Here is a 20,911-nt window from a genome sequence, read left to right as displayed (position 1 = left end):
GTCCAAGGTGGGTGGTGCCTTTCATTATGTTGGCTGCTTTACCAAGGTAATGAGAAGTGTAGACAGAGTCCATAGAGGGGAGACCGGTTTCTGTGATGAGTTGAGCTGTGTCCACAACTCTCTGCAGTTTCTTGTGGTTACGGGCAGAGCAGTTGCCGTACCAAGCCGTGATGCATCTGGATAGGATGCTCTCTATGGTGCATTGATAAAAATTGGTGAGGATCAAAGGGGACGTGGCAAATTTCTTTAGCCTCTTGAGGAAGTAGGGGTGTGCTTTCTTGGCTGTGGCGTCTACGTAGTTGGACCAAGACAGGCTATTGGTGATGTTCACTCCTAGGAACTTGAAGCTCTCAACCAACTTGACCACAGCACCATTCACGTAAACAGGAGCGTGTGCATCGCCCCACTTCCTGAAGTCAATGACCAGCTCTTTCGTTTCCCCAACATTGAGGGAAATGTTGTTGTCATGGCACCATGTCGCCAGGCTCTCTATCTCTTTCCTGTACTCTGACTCATCATTATTTGAGTTTCAGCCCACTACGGTGGTATCATCTGCAAACTTGTAGCTGGAGTTAGAGCAGAATCTGGCCCCACAATTGAGTGTATAGGGAGTAAAGTAGGGGGCTGAGGATGTAGCCTTGTGGGGCACCAATGTTGAGGATAACTGTGGTGGAGGTGTTGCTGCCTATCCTTACTGATTGTGGTCTGTTGGTCAGGGAGTGAAGGATCCAGTTGCATAGGGAATACTTGTAAAATACAAGGAATGTACTTGTACTCCAAGGTCTCTCTGTTCAACACTCCCCAGGGCCCTGCCATTCTTTCTGTATGTTCTGCCCTGGTTTAACTTTTCAAAATGCATGGTCTAAAAAATATACTGAACTTTCAATGGGAAACTTTCACTCAACATTTTTGGGAAATGTCAGCACTGCGTGGGCTATGTGTGCGTGTTACATTTGGAACAATTAAGATAATCATAGAGTTCAGATATGCTGGTTTATACTGATCTATCAGAATAATTAAATGTCACCTACAGCGTCCTTACAGAGTTGGAATTAATTTACTTATTTCCTCTTTGCCAGTCTGCAGATTCTGCTAGTTTCTCATCGTTCCACTTTATTACGTTAATTAACAAAATTCATGTAATAAAGTGGAACAATGCAAACAAACAGCTCAATTCACATTAAATCTGGTTGTTAAAGTAAAAACCATTCATAGTGTTCTCACATTCTGCATGATTATGCACATTCATGTATAGGTGTGGTATTCCCAAGTTTTCATATCATTAGTAGAATGAATTCATAACGACTAGACAGTACTCTTCTCCATTATTTTTGATGTCCAGAAACACAAGATATTAATTACAGCTTTAGAGGACATGGGTAAGGTCACATTTGGAGTTCTGTGTACAGTTCTTGTTTGCCCTGCTCTAGGAAGGAAGTCATTAAACTGGAGAGGGTGCAGCAAAGATGTGAGGATGTTACAGGGATTGGAAGGCTTGGGTTATAAGGAGAGACTGGATAGGCTGGGACTTCCTTCCCTGGAGCCAAGGAGACCTTACAGAGATTTATAAAATTATGAGGGACATAAGGTGAATGGTCACAGTATTCTCCCCAGTATAGGGGAGTCTAAAACTAGAGGACATGGGTTTAAATTGAGAGGAGAAAGATTTAAAGGGGACCTGAGGGGCAACTTTTACCACACAAGGGTGGTGAGTGTGTGGATCGAGCTGCCTGAGGAAGTGGTAGGGGTGGGTACAATTACGACACCTAGGCATTTAGACAAGTACATGGATAGGAAAGGTTGCGAGGGATATGGACCAAACACAGGCAGATGGGACTAGCTCAGTGAGGCAACTTGGTTGGCACAGATGAGTCGGGCTGTAGGGCCTGTTTCTGTGCTGTAGAGCTCTCTGACTATGTGACTCTAATTGTAGTTTGAATATTCATCAGCTGAACAGTGAAATTTAAGCCTCATTCTTGCGTGGGCTGAAATCCATCATTGTTCACTTTCCTCTTTGTTGTCAACTAAAAAGCTGATACTTTTAATAAATGTAAGTGAACAATGTGGGAATTTGTTTCAAAATAGTTTAAAGTAACGTGCAATAGTACTGAAGAAATACAAATTTTAGTACTGAATGTAAAGGCTTAAAAAATTGTTCTTCATGTATTTTCTAAGCACTGTATGATTGAACTAAAGTGTAAAATCTGTTGTGAAATTTGATGAGTGGTGCCAGAGTTGAGTTGCTGCCTGAAGTGCCTGTGATGTAGTCATGCACAAGCCTTCAGGAATGCAGCAGTGACGTCATCTGCTCTGCCACACACATCTGACATCGCTGCTCCAAATTTAGGAGCAAAGATGTAGCAACAAAACTACATTGGCCTCGGGCCCAAAACATGGCCTTAATAGGGGAAGACTTGCTTGGTTCTCATTCCGACTACAGACCTTCCCTATGCTGTTGTTGGGAGAACTGCCATTAAAGGTATAGTTGTCCAGCCCCTCTGGAGGATACAGAACAGGAAAAGACTCCTCTAAGAAAGTTCCTTTAAGACAGGTGTCAGAATGACCTTGTCAGGGCAAAGTCCGGACTGAAGAGATTAGATGGATTGAGCCATGAAGTTCAGTGGGATTGAGTGCATGAATCACAAAGCCAGCAGGCAGGTCTGGCAAGAAGTTAAAAAGACCCCTTAATTGTGAAGGAGTTGGAGTTCAAGAGATTTTGTTCAAATTGTACAGGGTGTTGGTGAGGCTACACACAGGTTTGGTCCCCTTAGCTAAAAAAGGATGCATTGGCATTGGAGGCAGTCCAAAGGAGATTTACAAGGCTAATTCCTGGAAAGGGACTGTGTCCCACCAAGAGAGGCTAAACAGTTTGTGTCTCTATTCCTTGGAGTTTAGAAGAATGAGAGGTGATCTTATTTAAACAAATAAGGACATAATGGCTTGACAAGGTAGATCTTGAGATGTCTTCACCATGGAGTTTTGAACAAGGAGACATGGCTTCATAGCAGTTGCCGGAAAAGGAGTCAAGGTAGTCGATGAACATGCACTTTTCCCGTTGTGGAGATCTCAAAGGTCAGGAGGACTAGTAGAACATAAAAACAGAAAATGCTAGAAATACTCAGCAGGTCAGGCTGCACCTGTGGGAAGAGAAACAGAGCTGACATGGACATAATGCTCCGAAGCCTGTCTATCTCAGTTGAAGATTTCCAGCATTTTCTGTTTATATTTTAGATTTCCAGCATCTACAGTTTTGTTTGATTTTCAAGACCAGTAGAAAGATTGAATTTATAATTGTAAATATTTAGTGTATTGCATTACTTCCTATGTGTGAATTGTTGATGGTTTATGAGTTTACTTCCTTTTCAAGGATAGCAGTGCAATGCCTTTAAGAACTGAGTGTATCGTGTGGTTTGACCTTGATTGAATCAGCAGATAGGGCTGCTTGGTCGAGAGTCCAGTGAAGGATAGTTTGTCAATATCTCTACTTCTTCCTAATGACCTAAGATTTGCAGCAACACATAGAAACCCACAGGCACTTCAGGGAGGGAAGTGTGTTTTTAAAAAAAACTGGGTCAATTGAGAGAGACAGCATCTTGATTCGGCAAGGGCTTCAAGAAAAATCCCAGAAATGTTATGTAGATTGCAGCTTGGTTGTACGTTGCTGTAATGTTGGCATTACTGCATGATTTTCAGACAAATACCAAGTAATAACCGTGAACAATTAAATGTTACAGCTGTCGTCAAGTCTGAAGTGGTTTGAGATAAATTGGCGTGCAATGCTCGGAGTTAGTCTGCATATCATGAAGGGGAGTTGGGTTGTGGCTCGGGCAAGTGCTGACAGCATTCTGGACCTTATTCTAGCTGAGGAAAAGCTCAAGAATGCCACGAGGGGGAAGGAGTGGGCCCCACTATTTTCTGATGTTCTACCAAAGTCCCTGCCACATGAGGTGAAGAGGAGGTGAAATGTTCTGTTTCCACAGTGGTCAGGAGGCCCTCTGTACACACAGAAGTCCACTGGAAGGGTAAGCTGAGGAGGATGCCAGGAGTCAATCTTCAATAGCCTGGACAGTCCCACAAGATGTTCACTGACCACGTGAAGAGACAATATCATCAAATATATCCTCAAGTGCCACACACCCCAAAAGTACCACTACCCCCAGATGGACAGTGTTCAATGCACCACTCCTCCACATCCACCTACCAACAATCTCGATCAATCAGGAATCGTATTCATGTGCTGCCATTATACCAAAGAGTACAACAAACTTCACGGCTACAACTCTGTTTTCAATCACACTAGCGATCCAGCTGTGACGTCCACATCACCCAAGTACATGCAGAGCACTTCCCTACCTCCAGGCACAGTGGGGCAGAGTCACGGGCTGCAGTGTGTAAGTGATGGGGGAGGAGCAGAGCCATCACCTGAGCTCCTGTGGAGGAGACTCTGCTTGCCATCAATGACTATGGCAGGGCTCAACCATTTCCTTGAAGTGAATGCTCCTTCCCTCATCCCACAATCTCTTTTGATTTGTTGAGCTGTGGTTGGGAGTTAACTATTCACTCCCCAGAAGGCAAACCTTTCCCAAAAGCTCCTGTTGTCACAGTCATACTCTAGCCCCTTTCTCCTTTCAGACAACAAAGAAATGTCACTTGGGTTGGTGGTGGTGAAAGAGAGGGAAGCTGAGGGTGCAGTGTCAATCTGTCCATCAATATGTGTAAAGTTCCCAGTCACAGCTCAGATACCGATGCTGCACAGAATTTAGTTGACAGAGGTGGGATCTACACGTAGTGAGACAGTGCTGATGACTGGCCTTGGACCATGGCAAGAGGAAGGGGAAGTTCAGGTGCAGCTCACTGGAGGGTCAGGGTGTAGAAGTGCAGGAGAAGGCTGGTGGACATAGAGAAACATGCTGTGTTGGCAGGTCTGTCAACAGGCACCTGTTACCTATCCACACATCTCCACATCTCCTTGAGGTCTCTACCATCCTCTTCACAGTTCACTATACCTTCAAGATTTGGAAATTATGCTCTTTATATCCAAGTAGTTTTAGAACATTAAGAAAAGTGGTGGTCCTTGTACTGTCTCCTGACAAACTCCACTATACACCACTCCAATCAAACAACAAACTTTCTCATCGTAGTCATGGAGTCACAGCACAGGAAAAAAAACCTCCAGATTGTCATGTTCATGTCACCCATCAAGTACCTATCTATGACTAATCCCACTAAACAGCAGTTGGTCGATAGTTTTTCATGCCTTGGCAATTCACTGCTCTAGATAAATATTCTGAGAGTACCTCCCTCCATCACCCCCTCGGGCAGTGTTCCAGATTCCAACCACCCTCTGGCTGAAAAAGTTCTTTCTCAGATCCCCTCTAAAAATTTTTACTCCTTACCCTATACCTGTGCCCCAGCTTTAGACATTTCTCCTATGAAGAAAAGTTTTCTCCTATCTTTCCTATCTACGTCCCTTATAATTTTGTGCACCTCTGTCAGGTCCCCCTTCATCCTTCTCTGCTCCAAAGAAAACCCACCCTATCCGGTCTCTCCTCATTAGGAAAAGTTCCAGCCCAAGCAACATCTTGGTGAATCCATAGTGCAACCAGAACTGTGCTAGCCGTAGCCTAACCAATATTTCCTAAAGTTGCACTATAACTTCCCTGCTCCTGTATTCTATGCCAGGACAAATGAAAGCAAGTGCTGCCTTCACCACCTCATCCACCTGTGTTGTCACCTTCAAGGATCCTTGGGCTTGTACACCAAGGTCCTCTGTTCCTTGATGTAGGATTGTGTGTGTCCTACCCAATTAGTCCTCCAAAAATGGAACTTAATTCTTACCAGGATTAAGTTCTACCTACCATTGCTCTACCCATCTTACCATCTGGCTGATATCATCCTGTAGCCTATGACTATCCTTCTCACTGTTAATAACACCACCAATTTTCCTGTCATCTGCAAGCTTGCCAATCATACCTCCTATATTTATATCCAAATTGTTCAGCTTAACAAACAATAAAGGTCTCAGCAATGATCCCTGTGGTACGCCACTGCTCATAGGTTTCCAGTCACAAAATCAGTCCTCTATCCTCACCCCCTACTTCCTTATACCAAGCCAATTTTTAGTCCAATTTGCCAACTTGTCCTGGATCCAATGGGCTCTAAAGCACCCATATCAGCAAGCAACTGATTTGTGCAGAAGTCAACTATTCTCTGAAGACTCTAGAAACTGCAAAAAAAAATTCTCAGAAGTACTCAATCTTTCTGGAGCCAGAGCGGTAGGTATGCAAACGATAGGTGATCTCATTAAAAAGCATAGGGATTCCATTTTGCTGCTGGATGTGTGCTGAGCCGTGCAAGGTTAAGAGAGGGCAGTATGTACATTATGCATCTTTGATTTGGCATCGTTAGCAGCAAAGTAACACTGCAGTCTGTGAAGCTTTTCTTATCTATTTTGCAAACTCCATCAAAACAATTCACTTGCACTGCAAATGTGTATGTCCGTTGCCATATTGGAACCAATTCAGAGTCCAAACAATGGGCACCAAGGAGACACCAGAGACTGCAGATGCTGGAATCTGGAGCAACAAACAATCTGCTGGAGGAACTCAGTGGGTCAGGTGGCATCTGTGGGGGTGGGAGGGTGGTAAGGGAATTGCTGATGTTTCAAGTTGAAACCCTGCATCAGGACTGAATCAGGATGGGGACGAAAGAGATCAGTTTTGCACCCAACGAGTTTCTAATCCTAGATAGTGAGGCTGGGAATTTCCTTGGGCAGTCTCCTATTCTGCTGCTGCTTTGATGGAAACTCTGGTTCGGAGCATGGATGTAATTTCCACTGAACTGCTGAAGTTCCACAGTCAAGCGGGAAAAGTCTTGTAAACACTCACAGCCACTTGTATACAAAAGCTGTACTTCTTTCCACAGCAGTAAAGTAATATAAAATACTTTGGCACTGAAAATGAACAAAGCAAAATTATTGTATCTTGAAATAGGAACTGGAGAAACATTTAAAGTGACTAAAATAAAGAACTAAAGGCAAGGTACTGGGACTAATTTGAAATGCTCCAACAAAAAGCGTACAGACACGATAAGTAAGGTGCCTTTCTTCAACTATGCTTCTATAATGTTAAGTTATAAATAAATATATGAGTAAGATGTTCTTGCTTCTTTTCTGGTTAGCACTCTTAAGCATGTGACACCTTTGGGCTATTTCTATCCGCCATTTAATATTTGTATTGGCTACACCAAATTCAAATGAAAATTCATATGAAAAGAGCCATTGTCATTTTGACAGTAAGTATGAAAGTCTGGATTCAGGATTTTGAACATTTCTGTACTGAGTTTTAATTGGAGACTTTGCAGAATAAAGTATGCTGTTGAGTTGAAGATCGCTTTTGTGAACTTAGAACCTACTAATATACCACATGGGAGTCTCTGGAATTTTTGAGCAAATAGTTTGCAGATGTTTTGCAAAACACTGATATTCATAGATAAATTGTAGAGATACAAATTCTCACTCAGCATTAAGCTTTATGAATAGTTGCCATGCATAATTCTAACAACTGAGAAACTGGGGGGGGGAGTCCACTTATTGTCATCAGAGATTTCTTATTGCAAAAGAGAAAATTTCGGATTTCAAGAGTGTGCAAAAAAAAAATCAGATGAAGGAAGTGATTTGGTCAAATTTAGTTGGTGCATTTGTGAAACAGAACTTCATGTTTTCCCAGCCACATCACCTAACAATATCTGACATAAATACTTTTCTCAGTTATCTAGGGTTCATTTGGTATATGGACAATTTAGAACAAATGTCAAGAAGAATGTCCACACATCAAAAATGATCAAGTTTCATGCATTGACCAGTAAATTCATGGAAGAATTCTTTTTGATGTCAGTTCCAAATTGTTTTTTTTTTGCTAGTTTGTCAATTCCTCCTTATTCTATTTTCTGGAAGCAGCCACCCACAGTGCAATGTCCACAAATGGAATGATTGGATTCTTTTCAATGGTGTTACTATGGAAGATTTTACAGACAGCACCTGGCACGTGAAATGGATTTGAAAAATGGCATTATTGAAAAGTCTACTGTAAACTCATTGTTTGGCAAATGGTTGCACTACGTTTTACTGAGTTCTCCTGCCTCTGTGCTCTTATTTCAATTTTTGGAAAACTTCTCAAAGCTCATGTCTTCAACTGAGTCACTCCTCTTAACCACATCCCCTCCTGGCTTAATGGCTGTTTCCTTAAGCTCTTTGGACTTTTTTTATACTAAAGAAGTTATATAAATGATAATTGTTGTAATTTTCAGAAACAAACTCTACCATAATTAATCCCTTATTACTCTTTCCTGAAATAGAATAAAATAGCATTTAATTATTTGAATGCTGCAAGGGAAATCTAAGAAAAAGAGTATTAAAGAATTCATTTGAGAATCCTGTTACCTGCTTTAGGTCCCTGAAAAAGGAATGAAGTGGCTGGCCAATTTCTGCATTTTCTTGAAGTATTATCATACTGAAATTAATTTAATTGAAAATATCGATTATTGTTAAATTAAGCATGTGAAAAATAAGAAATATTTTACTTGAGAAACATTTGGCTTTAACCCCATCTGTTCTCTTAGTGAAAGGAATCATGGAACAAAGAGGGCCATTCATCCCCATTGACTCTTTGCTTGAGCAATCGAAAATTAATTCACAGTCCTTCCCCATAAACCTTCATCTTCTAATGCTTGAAGTATTTATTTTCTCTTAAGAGAACCAATTTGAAACCAGGTCTTGCTGTTTCTTTACACACTTCAAATTCTCACAACTCAAGGTACAGTTTCATTTCTTAGGACTTGTTAAAATCAGTGTCTTCAAGGATAATGGGGTCGGAGGGCTCATGTTCCATGAACACCAGTGCTCTGGAAACTATTACTTTAAAAGTAGTTAATAAACTGGTAGTTGTGGGACCTTTATAAAGATGGAACGTTATTTAATTCAATCTGAAACCAAGGTCTTAAATCTAAACAAAGAAAACTCCAAAGTTATGAGACATGATTTTGATATGGTATATTGTGAAACTACTTTAAATGTATGGTGGTAAACAAGCAATGGCTAACAGTGAAAGAATTAAATCATGGATAAGGAATGGATGCCACAGAGACTGGTGCTAGAGCAATGACTGTTCACAATGTGTGTCAAAGGTTTGGATAAGGGGACCAGATGTAATACACTTACATTTGTGGATGATACAAAGTTGGATGGCTGTGTGGGTTTTGAGCAGGATGCAGGAATATTTCAAATGGATGTAGACTGGCTTAGGACACAACTGATGGAACATAATGTGGAAAAATGTGAGGTCATCCACTTTGGTAGAAAAACAGTAGAGCATTTTTTAAATGGTGAGAGATGGAGAGGTGTGCAAGAATCACTGTAAATTAACATGGCAGTGCAGCAAGCAGTTAGGAAGGAAAACAATGCGATGGCCTTTATTGCAAGTGGATTCCAGTACAAAAATAGATACGTGTTACTGCAATTACATCCAGCCTTGGTTAGACCACATCTGGAAAATTGTGTATGCATTTGGTCGCCCTGTTTAAGGTTGAGGGAGTGCAGTGAAGTGTCACCCCAGATGTTGTCCTGTGACGAGAGGTTAGGTAGGCTGGGCCTGTACTGTTTGAAGAATAAGTGGTGATCAATGAAATATACCAAAGTCTGATGGAGCTTGACAGGATATTTCCCCAGGCTTCCGGAATGAAGATTCACAGTCTCAATATCAGTCTTTCAGGACACAGATGAGAAAAAGTTCTTTACCCAGAATCTTTGGAATTCTCTCCTTAAGGCGTCTGTGGAGGCTTGGTTGCTGAGTATATTCAAGACATAATTCTGAATGGCAGCAGAGATGAGAACATGCAAGGCATCAATGCAGAGATGAGCTGTAGAAGGTAGCTGAGTGGTGCAGCAGGTAGTGCTGCTGCCTCACAGCTCGGATTTAATCCTGACCCTGGGTGCTGTCTGTGTGGAGTTTGCATGTTCTCCCTGTTACCGTGTGAGTATAAGAGTTAGTAAGTCACGTTACGGCTGTATAAGCCTTTGGTCAGGCTGCACTTGGAGTATTGTGTGCAGTTCTGGTTCCCCCATTACAGGAAGGATGTGGAGGCTTTGGAGAGGGTGCAGAAGAGGTTCACCAGGATGTTGCCTGGATTAGAGGGTATGAACTAAAAGGAGAGGTTGGACAAAGTTGGGTTGATTTCTCTGGAGTGCCAGAGGCTGAGGGGAGACCTGATAGAAGTTTGTAAAATTATGAGAGACATAGATAAGGTAGACAGTCAGAATCCTTTCCCCAGGATGGAAATGTCAAATACTGGAGTTTATAGCTTTAAAGTGAGAGGGGAAAGTTTAAAGGAGATGTGTGGGGTGAATTTTTTTGCACAGAGAGCGGTGGGTGCCTGGGACGGGCTGCCTGAGGAGGTGGTGGAAACAGATACGATAGTGGCGTTTAATAGACATTTGGACAGAACGTGAACAGGCAGGGAATGGAGGGAAGTGGATCACGTACAGGCAGAGGAGATTAGTACAATTTGCATCGTGTTCAATGTTTCCCCTCGGTTCTCAGTTTCCTCCCACATCCCAAAGACGTGCGGGCTGGTAGGTTAGTTGGCTGCTGTAACGTGCCCCGAGACCAGGGGGCTTGGAGGAAAATTGGGGGGAGTTGATGGTCATGTGATGGAGAATAGGTTACTGAGAAAGAAGTGGGGGATTGGGACTGATGGGATTACACTGAACATAGAACATAGACTCAATTGGCTGAATGGCCTCCTTTGTTGTCACATGGGAATGTGAGATTAATACGCTGTGACAATTAAGCTCAGTGTTCATGCTGCAGGTCAATTCATAGCAACAGATGTCAGCCATTGTATAATCTAATATTGGTAATATTTGAGAAACTGTGTGAGAGATACAATCACTGGATTAAAATTGTGCTGGTTTACTCTGTGAAGACTCTGCTGATGCTCCCAGGCACTAATTTTCATGTAGATTCTGAAATTTTCATGACATTGCCAGTTCTGGGAGAGCAGGAAGCTTTAGCTGCTGACTGGCAGTTCAGGCGAGATGAACAAAGGAGCGGTGATGTTTGGGAAGAACCCGCATGAGCTGTGAGTACGCTGAAGTCCTTCCGTTGTGCATTCCCACTCTTCCTGGATCCAGCAATTAAAAATGTAAGGTTCCCTGGGCCACAGCCCCAGTGGTCTTCGTAAGGCCATCTGGTGGGCCTGATCAATGACTGATCTAATAACTTGCTCTGACATACTTATGCAATGCAGAGGAGATTTACCAGGATGCTGCCTGGATTGGAGAGCATGTCTTATGAGGATAGGTTGAGTGAGCTCGGGCTTTTCTCTTTGGGGAGAAGGAGGATGAGAGGTGACTTGATAGAGGTGTACAAGATGATAAGAGGCATAGATGGAGTGGACAGTCGGAGACTTTTTCCCAGTGCGACAATGGCTAACATGAGGGGGCATAATTTTAAGGTGATTGGAGGAAGTTATAAGGGGGATGTCAGAGGTAAGTTTTTTTACACAGGTGGGTGTGTGGAACGCACTGCTGCAGAGGTTGTGGGGGGAGATACATTAGGCACATTTAGGAGACTCTTACATATCCACATGAATGATAGAGAAATGGAGGGCGATGTGGGAGGGAAGGGTTAGATAGATCTTAGAGCAGGATAAAATGTTGGCACAACATTGTGGGCCGAAGGGCCTGTACTGTGCTGTAATGTTCTATGTTCTATGTTCAATGTATAAATGAACATCTCAATCATACGATAAAATTGAAGGAGGAATCTGGCCCACACTGGTCCAGACTGTGAGTCCTAATCCCCCCGCTCATTCTGCAAGTTATTGTTGCCAGAGTGTCTATCCAATTTCCTGACCCTGTAAGAGATAGAAGTGGGCAGTGCAGTGTTGGGGCTCTATCAGGTTGGAGGCTGTGGAGGGGAGATCTCCCGATGTGATGAGATCTGTAAGGTCTGGAAGATGATGGCTAGGTGTTCGAGGGTAGGCTCACGGTCCGGAGTAGGTATGAGGAGGTGTCTGAGAGCTGCCGTCCAGCCTCTGCAAGGTAGAGGTCATTCCGCCAGACTACAGCGGCACCGCCCATGTCTATGGGTTCGATGAAGAGGTCTGGATTAGTGCAGAGTGAGTGGAGAACTGCGCATTCAGAGGGGGTGATGTTGGAGGGGCTGAGGAGAGTCTCATATCAGCAGTTGGAGTTGAAAAGGTCGGGAGAGGGTAAAAGGCCTGAGGGGATGTCCAAGAGGAAGAGGAGGGTTGGGGACATGAGAAGGGGCCATCAGTAGGGGGTGGGGAATCCTTGCCAAAAAAAAGGCAGAGAGGCAGAAGTGACAGAAGAAGAGCTTGACATCGTGTCGGACCCGGACCTCGCTGGGGGGCAGACGCAGGGACACGAAGGAGAGGCCTCTGCTGAGAATAGATGATTCAGCATCAGAGAGGGGAGGTTGTGGAGGATGGTGGAGACCTGGCAGTGGTTGGAGCTAGGGCAAGGTGTGGGGTCAGAAGTGGGTGATGGGGAGGGAGGGTGTTGGGGGGGGTAAGTCAGTGGGGGGAATGGAGCTCAGAGGAGAGAGGAGAGGGAGAAGGGTTGAGGGTTGTGTGTGGGCTGGGGGTTGGAGTCACTGGTCCCTCTTTGCTAAAGAATAGGAAGGTAAACACTAACACATTGAAAATTTAAAAAAAAACCTGCAGATGCTCAAGATCTACAAAAAAAATCCCAGAAAATGCTGGAAAAACTGAGCAGGTCAGACTGCATCTGTGGGAAGAGAGACAGTTAACATTTCAGGTCGAAGACCCTTCACCAGAACTGGGAAGGAGACAAGCTGGTTAACCTGCAGGGGTGGGGGTGGGGGAGGTGGGTGTCACTGATGGGGTAAAACCAGGGTGATCATGGTGCCAAGCTGCAAACAAGGTTATCGAGGCAATGAGTGAATGGGAGCAGTTAGAGAGTGAGAACATGGACATAAAATGTAAGAGTTGTGAAATGCAGAGCAGAAGGATGTGCCTGGCAGGCTAGGCTGGGCACGCCCTCCACTCCCAGAGAGATGAACAAAAGGAAGGCAAAATAGAAGGGAAAAAGAACAAGCAGAGATGGATCACTGATACTTCCAGGGAAATCATGTTCCCTGATGTTGTACAGTTCAATAGTGAGACCAGAAGGTTGCAACGTGACCAGATGAAAGATGATGTGCTGTTCCTCAAGCTTGTGTTGGGCCTTACTGTGACAGTGCAGGAGGCCACAGACCAATAGGTCAGAGCAGGAGTGGGACGGGGGATTAAAGGGGCAGGGAACAGGAAGCTCAGGGTCACTGGTGCGGACTGAGCACTGGTTCTCCACAAATGATTGCCCAATCTGCGTTTGGTTACTCCAATGTAGAGGATACCGCACTGTGAACACTGGATTGCAAGAAGTGCAAGTGAATTGCTGCTTCACCTGGAAAGACTGTTTGGATCCCTGGATAGTGAGAAGGGAACAGGTGAAAGGACAGGTGCTCCATTGCCTATACTTGCAATGGAAAGTTCCATAAGAAGGGGGATGGTCGGAGGAAATGGGAGTGTGGACCATAGAATCACAAAGGGAATGGTCCCTGGGAAATGCCAAAGGGGGAATGAGAGGGGAAGATGTGTCTGGTGCTGGAATCTCTTTGAAGGTGGCAGAAACTGTGGAGAATGACCTGTTGAATATGAAGGCTGGTGTGGTGGAAGGTGAGGATCAGGGGAACTCGTTCTGTCCTGGAGGAGAGGGAGTGAGAGCAGAGGCTCAGGAGATGGATGAGAAGTCAAGGGCTTTGTTAACAATGGCTGAGGGGAAACTGCAGTTCAGGAAGAAAGAAGACACTTCAGAGGCACCTGTACAGAAAGTCTCATCATCAGTGCAAATATGATGGAGATGTAGGAACTGGGAGAATGGAATAGAGTCCTTACAGGAGGTAGGGGGGGTGGAGTGTAGTGATAACTGTGGGAGCTGGTTGGTTTGTAATGGGTGTTGGTAGCTCGCCTGTCTCCTGGTGGACTTTAATGTATATGCTGCCTTCACAAAAGCTTGTACTCAAGTCTTGGAATAATCTGTTCTTTAAAGCCATAAATCGAAATTGACACTCAATAATTGGATGTAAGGGCCTGAGTCCCAGTGTATCACCTAGCTCTCCCTTTGAACAAGACCTTTGTCTTCTCTTTACACAGAGTAAAATTAAATAAGAAAATATCTGCTTTGCACTGCAGATCTGTTTGTGATGATGCAAAGTATTTTTGACTTATCATTGATGCAAACCAAATGGTAACTCAGATACGGGATGAAGTACAAGGGCAGGTTCGTGAGTCTGTTGCAGGGGATGTGTGTTCTTTTATGTGAAACCTTTAGAAATATTCTGTAATGGGATTTGCCAGATGTAGGGGCACTTATTTCTAAGTCATTTTCTTCTCTTTTGTGATAATGTTTAAAATGATCATGGAAAGAAATAAAGCCGGGCAGCTAACTTTCATACTTTTTCCACCTCCCACCAATCTGCCCTTGAGATCAATGCTAGAGTGCATTGGAATTTTTGACTGTCAACTCAACATGCAGGAAATTATGGCACATCTCACCTTCCTCCTTTGTGCAGTAGGGCAATAAATGGATGTGTCAATATAATCACATGGAACCATATCGAACTTGCTTTTGATTTTGGAGCCATCCTCAGAAGGAAGTGAATAGCTTGCTGTCAATTACCAGGTCTGTAATTCCAAGAGATGGTAGAAAAGGGGAGTGGAATCTCAGAAAGAACCTCCTTTTGTTCTCTTGAGCCTGACAATACTTGCATCAAATATAGAACATAGAATATTACAGCACAGTACAGGACCTTTGGCCCACAATGTTGTGCCAACATTTTATGATTTACCTAACCCTTCCCTCCAACATAGCTCCCTATTTTTCTATCATTCATGTGTGTCAGGGAATGGAATCCCAGGGTTCCTGATTTTCTATCATGTTAAGTTAATCATTAACGTTAGTAGATCATCTAAGTTTACTTCAAAGCTCCTGAAGTTCATTAGGGTCCGCTTCATGCAGAAGTGCAATGCAGTGGAGCTTCTCCCGACCTTACCCCAAGAACACAGGCAGCACACCAAGTTCCAGAGACTTGACTGATAGCACACACATTCCTGTAAGACCAGTGGTGGACACTGTAACCTATACTGAAAGGCAAACAGGACCATCAAAAAAATCATATCATAAATAGTATATGTTGCCTTAATTTTATAAACATTTGGAACTCTTTGGAAAAAGTGCAAAATGTTGTATGTTCCAATACTGTCCCACAGGAAGCCTGAGAACCGCCCTGACACACCCACGGGGGGCAGCAGTTGGCAGAATCTCCATCACAGAAATTAAAGGGTGGGCTGCCACCAGTAAAATGAAAGTTTATGCTCAGCTCAGCGTCAAGAATTTCACCAAGTTTTCAATGTTTTCCTTAAAAACAAACAGAACTGACAGAAGCACAACGTTCAAATTTATGGTACAATTAATAAACGTTGGTTGTTTAGAAGAATAAGAGGTGATCTCATTGAAATATACAAAATTCTTATAGGGCTTGTCAGTGTATATAAATTCTTATCAGACAGCACGGTAGTGTAGCGGTCAGCGTGACACCTTTACAGCGCCAGTGACCCAGGTTCAATTCCAGCTGCTGTCTGTAAGGTGTTTGTATGTTCTCCCTGTGTCTGCGTGGGTTTCTTCCTGGTGCTCCAGATTCCTCCCACATTCCAAAGACTTACGGGTTAGGGAATTGTGGGCATGCTATGTTGGCACCAGAAGCGTGGCGACTCTTGCAGGCTGCCCCTCGAACACTCTACACAAAAGATGCATTTCACTGTGTGTTTGATATACATGTGACTAATGAAGATATCTGATCTTAGTATGGATGCAGGGAGGATGTCTCCCCTGGCTGGGGAATTTAGAACAAGGGATCTCAGTCTCAGAGTAAGGGTCAGACATTCAGGACTGAGATGAGAAGAAATTTCTTCACCCAGCGGGTGATGATTCTGTGGAATTGTCTACCCAGGAGGGCTGTAGAGGCTCACTTGCTGAATATATTCAAGACAAATTGATAGATTTTTAAATGTTAAATAAATCAAGGAATATGCAGGAAAGTTGTACTGAGGTTAAAGATCAGCATGATCTTACTGAAAGGGAGAGTGGTCATGAAGGAGCCAATGATCTACATCTGTTTCTCTTTGTTATGTTTCTGTAATCACCTTGCAAATCATAACCAATTATTGTGCCTGGTTAACTGGGAGTAGACAGGTTGAGGAAAATAATTCTGCCAAAAAAATCAACCATAATCTTGTATTGGGTCTCAGTAAGAATGGAACAGGTTTATGTGTTAACATTCCATTGCCCATTTGATGAATTAAATAGGGAGCTAATGTTAAATTCATTCATTAAGTATAGTAGAACTAAGTAAAGGTAGTTTTACTCAAAATTAAGAAGTGATGTGTAAAGAAATCTCAAGTGTCTTTTGTAATGGGAGCGGAATTCTCAAACAACCGACTTCTGAACAATCTGCAGGAAACCAAAACACCGGAAGTAGCAACAGGGCTCACTGCCTTGCTCTTATGTGGTTGAACTAACTTAGCACACAAGATGCAGGTGCAACACAAATAGTTGCTGTGTTTTAACAGAAACCTTTAATTTTTCAGAAAATGTTCACGTGTCACATTAAAACACTGAAGGAGCTTAGTTCTAGTACTTGATAAGAAGCAAGATCATTGCAATTAAACATGGAAAAAGTAAAACAGCCATGAAAATGAACATAAAGAAGGGCAATAAAAAACAAACTGGTACTTGATGTGTGAAACTAATAAAGCCCACATCACCAACGTGCTCCGTAAACGCCACATTCTCCTAACTGAGGCGTGCAAGCAGGCAGTGGCATCTTGCACCATGAGACACTCTGTGTTTCTTGTGAAGCCACCTGCTTGCTCCGTTTGCTACTCTGATAAGAGCACTTTAAATGTACGCTGACTTGGTATGGAGAGCATCAGTAACTCCCTTCAGCAACAATTGACTGTGAATTAAATAGGAATTTAATTGACTGTGAAACATTGCAAATGTCTCCAGTTGTAGCCTGAAAGGTTCCACATGTATAAAGGTTCAGCCTTTGAACAACGACTGAGCCACAGCAGCCAAAGTATCCTGTTATGGAGCTGAAGTTTGTAATTTTGTTGCTGCAAGATAACATTTGATTCCTACATTTTATTCTCAACTTCCATGACAATGTATTAATGCTTAGAATTAAGATCAGTTGGATGCAGAAAATGGTGTTAGGACACATGCTCCTCGGTGAGGTTGGGGGATTTTAGCAGGAGAGATGAAGTTCTGGAAAAAATTCAAGTTACTTTTTCAGCTTCTCCATCATCACTTGGGATTGCAGTTAATGTCATCAGAGGTTTCTGGGAATAATGGAGCTTCTGCTCCTGACTTTGGACATCCCGGGAGTGGAGGATTTATGGTCGTAGCTTGGGCCGATTCAGCTGTGTTCTGCAGGTGCTCTCTACCTCGTAAGCATTAGATGCACAAAAAACAAGAGGAATAAGAGGGAGGATCAAGGAAGCTGTTATTTTGATATTGATCAGGCAATGGCCGCTTATCGAATTGTGTGTAACTAATTTATATTCTGTGTGTTGTCTGTACATACATGGCTGCGTGCTGCTGAAAGCAAGTTTTTCATTGTACCTGTACCTCACTGTACTTGTGCAAATGGCAGTAAACTCGACTTGGTTTGACTTGACTAATATGTCAAAATAATCTTCACAACTTGCAATCTGTTACAACAGAAATATGCCAAAATCTCGTCAGATATACTATTTTTGTCAAACTGATTATCCTTGCTGTACACTGATCCTTTTGTTGTTACTTAGGTACAAGAAGGCAAGAAACAAAGACTGATCCAAAGCAAGACAGCCTGCACTGACCATGCGAGATATTGCTTTCCACCTGCCATTTTTTTATGGCAGCATATCCCGTTCTGAGGCGGATGAATTCCTTCGGCTGGGAGGGATGTCTGATGGGCTCTTTCTGTTGCGTGTGTGCCTGCGTAACCTTGGAGGTTATGTCTTATCAGTTGTCTTTGATCAAAAGACTCACCATTACACAATCGAGCGGCAGTTGAACGGGACTTATGCCATTGCTGGTGGCAAGTCTCACTGTGGGCCTGAAGAGCTCTGTGAATATTACTCAAAGGATGCCGACGGACTGTGCTTTGTGCTTCGGAAGCCTTGCCTTCGACCCCCTGGTGTCGATCCCAAGCCTGGAGTATTTGACAGTATCAGAGAAAATATGTTACGAGAGTATGCTCGCCAGACATGGAACCTGGAGGTAATTATTAAGTAAATATTAAGGGATCAGCTCATTGGTGAAACAAGTCAATTCAGTTCCTTTTATAACTGACGCAATTTCAATTTTAACATGTGATTCTGGTTAAATGTAGTAGCAGGGGTATGTAATACAGTAAATAAATTAGGTGGACACATCTGCAGTCCTTTGTTTCTCAAATACATTAGGTGTTCTAAGAGGAGGTGACGGAGGCTGATACAATGTTTAAAAGGCACTTGGACAGGTACTTGCATAGGAGACACATCGAGGGACACAGGCCTAATGCAGGCAAATGGTATTAGTGCAGAGAGGCATCATGGTTGGCATGGACGAGGTGGATCATAAGGGCACATTTCTGTGCTGTATGTTTCTATGATTCTTAAATTCAGTGCGCAAATAAAAAATTATTCTCAATGGCTATTAGATTCTTATAGTAAAGTATATTGGGATTGGTCTAGAAAGTCATGAGTAAAATATTCACAGTAGTTTTGACATTTTAAAAGTGTAATTAAAAATTAGTTGATGATTCAAATCTTGTGTTGACATTGACTGTGCATAAGTGCTCCAAGGCAAGGCTCAGTGCGAAGAGTAACTCAGTGGTAATGTGTTGGGAATGACCATTTTGGAGGTCGACCAGCAGGCGAGAGCGGGAAGTCTTTGGGGACTCAGCAGCAGTCATGTAAGCATGTTGACATGGAGGTTGGGGGAGATGGAGGGGAGGGCAACAGGTTGCAGTGGGTGGGGGAAGTTACCACCTGACTTCTGATCAATGTTGTGTTTGGGGTGTGAAGCTCAGGGCAGGTGAGCTCCAAACATCTCAGCAGTGCCTGAAGGTGTGCACCTGCTCCTCCTGCCCAGAAAGAAATATTAACCATCTCAGTCCTCCCCTGGGGACGTGGTAGGTCCTCCCCTGGAGACGTGGTGGGTCCTCCCCTGGGCACGTGGTGGAGTGACGCAGGTGGGTTACAAGTCTCACCCAGAAAATTCATCTGAAAATACTTGACGGTTGGCAAGTGGTTGCTAATCTTGCAACCAAACATCACAATTTCAGCATGCTCTGTGCGATATAATCAGTAAACACTGATTTTTTTTAATATAATAATAATCTTATCTGTCTGGGATGAAGCCCTTGAACCCTTCCATCAATGCATCTGTAAAAGTGGGGAGTGGCAGCAATGAAACTGAAGCTGATGAGAACAATGTTCTGGTTTTAAGACTCCCCAAGCTCCTTTCTAATAGAAGAAGGGAGTAAAAATCAGACCTTTAGCATTTATTCCATGCTGCTAACATTTACTAGCTATATTATATTTGTTCTTAAGCTTTCATTTGTGGCAGTTTAATTTGCAATCATTTCAATTTTCTTGGTCTGGGGCTTTGCCAATGGTCAAAGACTTTCAGCTGAGTTTTATAGGTGCGTTTCTCAGCCTCTGCACCAGTTGCAGCCCTGGTGCTGCCCAGGGCCATCCACTTGATTCTAGGATGCATCAAAGCACCAAGATGCATCTTCCAGATTTGATGCGGACAAGGTGTTGAAGGGTGGTGAGCAATGTGAAGAGTCCAGGGAAGTAGGTGAGGGCAAAGGACATCTCCACCTGGGGAAGAGAGAGTCAGAGCCCACCAAGAAAAATTATTATTTATCGTGATGCTGGAGGTCTGAGACAGCTGTGGATAAGAAGGACGACAAGTCTGTGAGTGACACAGAGGAAAGAATCTTTGGCCTGTGGCTGACTGTGCTTTCAGTGGACTGGCATTGTGACAAATATCAAATTAATTTAATGTTGAATTGCACTATAAAGGGTGAAATAATATTCGCTTCAGAGCAGAGAATCAAAATGTGATCTAGTCCATGGTGCTTAAATTAGGAAAGAAGAATCATTGTCAATAAAAACCTGAAAATAAACTTTCAATATGAGAGGGGATCAGGACTGGGAGAAAGCCGGTATGTTAAACTAACAAATTGCTTTATTAAACAAAAGAACTTACAGAGAGGGAGAGAGGACTAGAGATAGACACAGAGAATCTCTTATCTATGTGCCCACCACAACACTTCTTCCCCACTGCTATCAGCCTCCTGAACCGATTACCTCTTTCGCAGCTGCCACGTTCTGCACTCTGAATTCTCCCTCTCTCGGTTACCCCACCACTGTCACCTTAGCTTTTTTCTTGCACCACCTCAGGCTACACCACTATCTTTGCCCCATTCTGCACTCGTCATTGTATCTACTATTACCACGTATACTGTTTATTCTGTGAGCTTCATGTGAACTAGGGATTTCATTGTACCCTGGTGTACATGAAATAAACCGACCTAATCAACACTAAGAATGAGACCTTGTATACATAGGGAGCATGACACGATACCCAAACCATATATTTTACAGAAATTGTCCTGAAATTTATTACTTTCCATATGGCGGGATATCTCCAGGTCTTCACGGACCCTAGCAACACCGGCTGACGGAATCATGATGACCTTTATACTGCCAACTTTGCAATGTCTCAAGTGGA

The 20,911-nt window shown here is 43.2% G+C and overlaps 1 protein-coding gene across 2 annotated transcripts in view; it reads left to right on the top strand.

Annotated features, from left to right (window-relative positions):
• The window catches only part of LOC127582521 (tyrosine-protein kinase ZAP-70), a 94,247-nt gene that overhangs the window by 15,030 nt on the left and 58,306 nt on the right, over positions 1-20,911 (top strand). For both annotated transcript variants that reach the window (XM_052037852.1, XM_052037853.1), the window contains exon 2: positions 17,950-18,406. In XM_052037852.1, coding sequence (XP_051893812.1) covers positions 18,005-18,406 — 402 coding nt within the window. In that variant the 5' untranslated portion in view covers positions 17,950-18,004. The remainder of the gene's footprint in view (positions 1-17,949; positions 18,407-20,911) is intronic.

The sequence above is a fragment of the Pristis pectinata genome, chromosome 24 (genome assembly GCF_009764475.1).
Source record: "Pristis pectinata isolate sPriPec2 chromosome 24, sPriPec2.1.pri, whole genome shotgun sequence".
In the NCBI taxonomy this organism is placed as follows: domain Eukaryota; kingdom Metazoa; phylum Chordata; class Chondrichthyes; order Rhinopristiformes; family Pristidae; genus Pristis; species Pristis pectinata.
The sequence above is the reverse complement of the archived record's forward strand: the minus strand, read 5'-3'. Positions and strand labels throughout refer to the sequence as shown.